A 7,382-nucleotide genomic window follows, 5' to 3' on the forward strand; every position below is an offset into this window, starting at 1 on the left:
ACGAAGCCTGAGGCCTGAGCCCTGAGCCTGGGCGGCAGCCTCAAGCCTGGCACCGGCCCAGCCTTTCTTTAGCGCTAGTGAGGAGCACGAGCAGCAGCCGCAATCTCTGCTTCCGGGGGAGGCCCAGGCGGGGCCAGGCCTTTGTGGTTAATGGGTCCTGGGTCCTGGGTCCTCTGCAGAGGCGCCCAGGGCGGGCCACGCCCTGGCCCCTGCCAGGGAGCAGCCTCACGAACCCCAGATCTAATTCTTGAAGGACACTGCACCTCCTCAGCCGCCTTCTATGCGGGACCCCCTGAGCTCAGCTAGCTGGCCCTGGCCCTCTTCCCGCCAACTCTTGGGCCTAGCTCATCCTCAAACTATTTTCCACTGGCTTCCCTCAATCCTTGCCACAGCATAATTTTGGGAAGGGGTAAGAGAATGGGAGGTGGAGCCTGGACCTTGGGGGAGTGGCTAAGAAGGAATGGGGGGGGTCTCCACTCTGATTGGTCAGCTCTGCTCCAGAACTGGCTTCAAAATTCCATTGACTCCGCCTCCCGTGGCCCCCATCTCCTTTCTGAGTTACAATTGGCTCAGCATCCAGGGGGCGGGACTCACCCGGGTCTGGTCCAGTTAAAAGGGTGGGAGCGGGCTGTGGCCCATCTCTCCAGTAGAGTCTTCAGACAGCTGGTCCCGAAGTCCCAGGAACATCCTCCTCTCCTCAGTCATGGCTTGTGTGAGTATGGGGACCCCACCCCAAGGCCCAGAGATGGCGTGGGGGCAGACAGCCAGTCAGAGTGAGGGCAGATCACGATCTGGGTTCTAGTTCTTGTGGTGTGGCCTTGAACAAGTGTCTTTTCTGGGCCTCAGTGACCGTGTCTGTAAAATGGGAGTGGGCTCCATGGTTCCCCAAGGCCTTCTCTGGCTTAAGAATTTTCTGGATTCCTCCAGGGTCTGACAGCACAGTTATTTCTGCCAAGGGCTGACATTCTGCAGCTCTTTAAGTGGGAGTGGGAAGGGTGTGGCCGACTGGAGGTGGAGTGGGGCATTTTGAGGGCGCCCAGGCCACTATCCCTTCCCCCTTCCCCCCAAAGAGCCTCCTGTCCCCTCCCCCCTGCAGCTGTCCCTGTCACTGGGCCAGGGCAGAGTCACCCTCTGCTCCAGAGCTGTAAAAGTCGCCAGGATCTGAGACAGGCTGCCGGGAGGGAGCCTGCCTGGGTTAGCCGTGGGCGGGTGATTCTGTCCAGGCTGGTCAGGTGGGGGCTGGGGTAATTCCCGCTCAACCATTCCTCCAAGCTGGGGGTGGGGGGTGTGATAAAGGAGCAAGAAGGCAGCAAGACTCTTCTGCAGGCCCCTAGGGAAAGGATTCAAGTTTCTGGCAGGAGGAACCACTCACACCAGTTAAGCTTTGCGCTGGCTCTTGTTAACCCCGAGCCAGCCAGGTTGCAGGCTCCCGCCCTGGGCTGCTCTCCCTTCTTAAAGGGGTCTAGCTGTGCTCCTCAGGGGTCTCCTCTCCAGCCCCTGGCCCTCTCTGCACAGAGGAGCTTGAAGGGGATGGTGGCGGATGGCCCAGCCCCAGGCCTCTTCCTCTCCAGCAGAGGGGCAGACGCCGCACTCACCTTCCTTTGCCCCCAACTCGCAGTGTGACGCATTTGCAGCCTGGTTCTCTCCATCTATTCAGTGAGGCGATGGAGCACAGCACTCCACCTCCCAGGCTACTCTGCATCTAAAATCCCTGGGCTAAACCGCAGAAACTTCTAGATCCTGTCTTCTAGAACCTCAGTCATGTTCCAGACAAGAAACTGACCCAGTTGGGAGCAGGGACTTGCCCAGGACCACACAAAGAAGGAGAGTCTAGAACTTGCAGCCGGGTTCCTCAGCCTTCGGGTCGGCCTGGTCAGAGCAGGCCTGGTCTTCCCGGGGAGGGGGGCGGGGGCACGACCCCCCACCCTCCCACCCTACGTCCTCTAACCCGGCTGGGCGGGGTCTTGTCTGCGCAGGGTCTGGTCGCCAGCAACCTGAATCTCAAACCTGGGGAGTGCCTCAGAGTGCGGGGCGAGGTGCCCCCTGACGCCAAGAGGTGAGGGGACGACGGCGGGGGCGGGGGCGGCGGGCGGTAGGGGCGGGGGCTGGAGCTCGAGGGTCCCGCCCCGCGTCTGGCAGGGGCGTGGCTGGCCGGGCCCGGCTCCTCCCTCCGGCGGGGCGGGGTTAATGTAGGCGGCTGCTGAGGCTACGTCTTCTGGGTGAGTCACTTCCTCCGCGGAGCCTGGACGCCCCCACCGTTGTCGCCCCCTTAAACTAAACCAGCTGCGGCCTCGTCATCTGCCTCGGCTGGCCTTCCCCTCCCCACTGCTGTGGGCGGGACCAGAGGCTGAGGGGGGCGGGGAGAGGGAATGAAAGGGTGTCACCCTCGCTGCCCGCCCTCTGAGGTCTGTGTATCCTGCTCTCTTCACTCTCGGCTTTTCACTCCTTCGGCCCTTCCTTAACTCATCATTCATTCGGCCAGCTGGCCTAGTTTCTCCGCAGCCTTGTGAGCTTGGACCAGTCAACCAACCGCCTTGAGCCTCGTTTGTTAATCAGTTAATGGAGGGGGGAGGTTGTGTGGAGGTGAAATGCTGGGTCATCTCACACGTCGATGACCAGCTGACAGTATAAAGAGCCGCACGCTTCATATGCACTGCTCATGTCATTCTTTCTAAACCCTCAGAGGGAGGCCTTGCTGTTACCTCCACTCAGCAAATGTATTATTGTTATTCGTTCATTCGCCCCACGGTTACAGAGCACCTAATGTGTGTCACACATCATGCTGGGCACCAGGGATACAGAGATAGACAAGACAGACAGGACACTTGCCCTCCCAGAGGTCACCATCTGGAGGGAGTCTCTGACCTTGACCAAACGGGCAGGGACACAAATTCATGTCTACAAGAGTCCTGGCTGTCAGCATAGCAAGACCCTTAAGAGATACTTCCGGTGGAGCCCCCACTGTGCAGATATGGAAACTGAGACCCAGATGAGGCAGGGACTTGCTCAAGGTCACACAGCAAGGAGGTGGCAGGGCACAGCTAGAATCCAGGTTTCCTGCCTCTCGGCTCCATGAGTTCCCCCGGTGAGGTCCATTAACGTGGACTGAGCGGCACAGACTGGTCGGTCTGAGGGGGCTGCAGCGGGCGGGGGCAGCCTCAAGCCCACCCGTTATCCCCTAGCTTCGTGCTGAACCTGGGCAAAGATGGCAACAACCTGTGCCTGCACTTCAACCCCCGCTTCAACGCGCACGGGGACACCAACACCATCGTGTGTAACAGCAAGGATGACGGGGCCTGGGGGGCTGAGCAGCGGGAGTCCGTCTTCCCCTTCCAGCCTGGAAGTGTTGTGGAGGTGGGCTGGGGCCTGGGGGTGGGGTCAGGGCCCTGGGTGGGCTGGGGCAGAGCTGGGTTGAGTGGCTAGAGACCTAGGTCCACCCTGCCCCCTTTCCCTCCCTCCCCATCTCCCCTCTCTCCCCATCTCCCCTCCCTCCCCATCTCCCCTCTCTCCCGTCACCTGCTGTGTGATCCTTGGTGAGCATCATCCCCTCTCCCAACCTCAGGGCCTCACCTTGAAGCGGGGCTGTTGTCAGGGCTACGTGAGGAAAGGGCTCTGGGAGGGCCTAGGACTTGCAGGCCGTGGCTGCAGGGCCGAGGCTCCCGCTGTGGGATCCACACGCTCACTGCCCCTCTCCACCCCCAGGTGTGCGTCTCCTTCGACCAGGCAGACCTAACCATCCAGCTGCCTGGTGGATACGATTTCAAGTTCCCCAACCGCCTCAACCTGGAGGCCATCAACTACCTGGCAGCCGATGGCGACTTCAAGATCAAGTGCGTGGCCTTTGAGTGAAGCCAGCTGGCCCATGGCCCCCAATAAAGGCAGCTGCCTCTGCTCCCCCTGAACCAGCCTCCTGTGTGTGTGGGTGTGGAAGAGGAGGGTTCTGCCGACTCCCCCAGGCTCTGCCCCTTCCTTCACCTCCATTCACTGCCTCGATGCTTGCATACCTTTTTTTTTTTTGGCTGCACTGTGCGGCTTGTGGGATCTTAGTTCCCCGACCAGGGATTGAACCCAGGCCCATGGCAGTGAAAGCGCCGAATCCTAACCACTGGACCGGCAGGGAATTCCCTCGATGCATACCTCTTAAGTGCTAGTGACATCTTGTTCCCCTGGGTCTCCTGGGCTGAACAGAGAGCTCAATACACAGCGAGGGGCTCAGTACTAAATAAGACCCAGTCACTGCCCTCAAACAGCTCCCAACTCACTGGGCCCCAGCACACAGTAGATGCGCAAAAGATGTTGAAATAAACGAAAACGGGAAGAGAGGCAAGGACAGACTGATTCATGCCATGGTATCTGGGGCAACACAGGGGGAGGTGAAAGGAATACCTGGGGCCCCTCTCATTTGTTTTCATGAACTAGGAGGAGATCTGGTTCAGACAGTGCAGGGAAACCAGCTGTGTGCCCCTGTGGGCCTTAACTGACCTCTCTGAGCCTCGGTTTATTCATTTATACGAGGGAGATGATAGCACGGAGCCTACCGTGGGACTGTTGTGAGGATGAAATGAGGTGTGTGACGGAGGATGAGTGTAGGGCCTGGCACAACGTACACACGCAGTGGATAGTGTTTCCCGTCGCTGCCGCACTACCCCTTGAGATCTTATCCCCCGAATCTGAAGGGGAGTAAACAGGCTCTGAGTGATGACTCCCTGGTCTCTACCAGGCCCAGCTGAGCCTTCTGGGGCTCCCCAGGCATCCCAGCTTTGTGGCGCCAGGCCGCACACCTCAATGCTACAGTGTAAGGGCAACCAGGGTGCTAGTCTGGAAACTCAGGTTCTGTGGCCCTACTCAGGACCCTCAACCCAACACAGGGAAGATGGGCTTGTGCGATGGCCCTGGCACCACCTGCTGGCCCGTTTCTGTATAGGAGGAATTGGGGTCGGTGGCAGGATACGCCAGCCCCTGCAGAGAACCTCGAAGTAGAGGCAGGTGGGCCGACTTGAAGCCCCGCCTTCAGGTTCTCAGAGGCCTCCTGCTGCACACAGCCCGTTCCCTGCACGGCAGAGTGCGGGAGACTCACTCTGCCTGAGATGAGGCCTCCATGAGCCTCTCCTCTGCTGGTTTCCAGAGGACGTGTTTTCCAAGACCAGCCAGGCTCTGTTACCTTGGAGGGCAATCACACTCACTTGTTGCAAGTGATGGGACGTGAGCTGATAGCTGGGCAACGCTGCAGACCGACCATTCCCCTGCACCTTTTCCTTTCTGCTCCCTGCTGTAGGGCCCCCTACCTCCCTGGGAAACAGCCCCTGGGAACTGAGCCAATGTTCCAGGAAGGCTTGGAATCGGGACCTCAGTAGGCACCCCCAACCCCCAAGGCAGTCTCCTGAGGTATGTGTGGGGTGGGAGCTTGGCAAATCTCACTCTCCAGGACAGCCAGCGCTAGCTGTGGAACCCTGGGTAGGTCTCTTCCACCCCCCAGTCTGAGTTTCCTCATCCATAAAATGGGGGTCATTATTTTCACCTGGCCCTTTTGGGTGGATGACTCCCATCTCAGTGGGTCTGCTGGAGGGCACATCTCTATAAGAGGGCCAAGAAGGATGGAGTGCAAAGGCTGGGAGCTGCCGTGAGCCACACCCAATCTCCAGGCTCTCCTGGGGCACCCAACTGGCCACCCAGAGAGAAACAGTTTTGGAAGTCTGGCTGTGGAGGGGCGCCCTCTGCTGGACATCAGAGAAAGTGTCCTCTTGATGGCCTTTCTCTGATCCCACTTATTCTCTCTACACGGGCGGAACTCAACGATACTCCAGGACTGGGACTACAGCCAGGCAGAGGGAAGCCCTGGGGCAGATAAGGAGAGAGACCACTGGCAGTGGAGGAAAGAAACTGGGCTCGGAGTCAGACAGACTTGTGTCCAAACCCCAGCTCTATCACTGTGTGCCCTTGGACCAGTTAATCAACCTCTCTGAACCTGTTTCCTCGTCTATCAAATTGCATTAGTACTAGTATCCACCCTGTGCGGCCGTTGCAAGGATTAGCTGATATAACGTAGAGAACTACACTGTGCCTGGCACGTAGTAGGAGCTCCGTAACTGTTGGTTCCCTTCACCTCTTTTAAGACTCGGTGTGTCTCAAGAGCCTATGAAACTGGGTCCAGAGAAACTAAGCAGAGTTCTGCCCTTAGACCACTCAAGCTTCACCCTCAGCACTTGCCCTTCTTGTCTGTGTGACCTTGGGTAAGTGACTGCACATCTCTGGGCCTCATTAAAATGGAACTCATACCTCAAAATAGATAATCGTGTAAAGAGCTAAATAAATGGCAGCTGCCGTTATTCTTTTGGCTCATCATCTTCATCATCATTTCTATTACGGAGAACATACCACCTCTTGCTGTGCCTGGCACACAGCAGGTGCTCAATAAACATAAAAATAATGTCAAGGAGAAACTGACCTGAAAAGGGAAGTGTTTTAGACCGTGAGTTGCAGTAAATGGCCCTCAAGCGTTTGGAATCTGGGTGGGGTTGCCAGTCCTGCATCTCTTTTCCTGGAGTAAAGGGGACCTGGAACTCCCAGGGAAGAGTTTGGAGCAACAGCACCTGCCCGAAGTGGCGGGCTTCACTCTGCACTGGGAGCTTTTGCAGATGTGACCTCCCTGAACCACTCGTGGGCTGGCAGCTCGGGCCCGGTGGGCTGCGAGGGCGGACTGTACAGAGCTCCTCACACGAGGTCCTGCATAAGCAGGTGTCTCCTTACTCAGTCCCCAGTCTCTGCGCCTGACTGGAAGCTCCGGGAGGGCAGAACCACTCCACACACAGGGCAGCAATTGAGGATGACGCTGCACACCACTTAATGATGGGGTGACTTTGCTTAAGTCACTTCTCTCTGAACCTCCACAGAAGGCGGCTCGCTGGGCATCTTTTTGGGGGGCATCACTGCATCCAAGGCAATGCTTCCTCCCAGGAGGAGGGTGCCAAGGGTGGCATGGGGCATGGCCACTAGGGGGTGGCAGAGGGTCAGAGGGGCAGTTGTTCATCACCCTGAAGCCCCCCGCTGTGCCCTGGATTTGAGGATAACTTCCTCTCAGTGCCCAACGTGGAATCCCCCAGGCGGAGGACCCTTGTGGAATGGGTTCAACATTCGTGGAGAGATGCACCTACTGTGTGCCTAGCTCCTTTCAAAACTCATGGTCAGGGTCTGCGTCTTGCCCTCCGGAGGGTGTGTGCTGCTACTGGGAGAGTGATCCCTCAGGCCAGCGCCCCAGGATGCTGGGCCATGAGGCCAGTGACCCAGGTCAAGTCCCAGCTTTACCAAAGAACAGCAGTGTAACCCTGGACAAGTCGCTTCCCCTCTCTGAGGTAACAGTTGCCTTCTCTGTGTGCCTGGCACAC

The 7,382-nt window shown here is 58.2% G+C and overlaps 1 protein-coding gene across 1 annotated transcript; it reads left to right on the forward strand.

The window, feature by feature from the left end:
• The first annotated feature begins 584 nt into the window (after positions 1-584).
• LGALS1 (galectin 1) lies at positions 585-3,902 on the forward strand. The gene is made up of 4 exons (XM_068559684.1): positions 585-712; positions 1,977-2,056; positions 3,183-3,354; positions 3,703-3,902. Exons 1-4 carry the CDS (start codon positions 704-706, stop codon positions 3,847-3,849), a joined length of 408 nt encoding a protein of 135 aa, XP_068415785.1. The 5' UTR covers positions 585-703; the 3' UTR covers positions 3,850-3,902.
• Positions 3,903-7,382: the final 3,480 nt, after the last annotated feature.

The sequence above is a fragment of the Eschrichtius robustus genome, chromosome 13, assembly GCF_028021215.1.
Source record: "Eschrichtius robustus isolate mEscRob2 chromosome 13, mEscRob2.pri, whole genome shotgun sequence".
NCBI lineage: Eukaryota > Metazoa > Chordata > Mammalia > Artiodactyla > Eschrichtiidae > Eschrichtius > Eschrichtius robustus.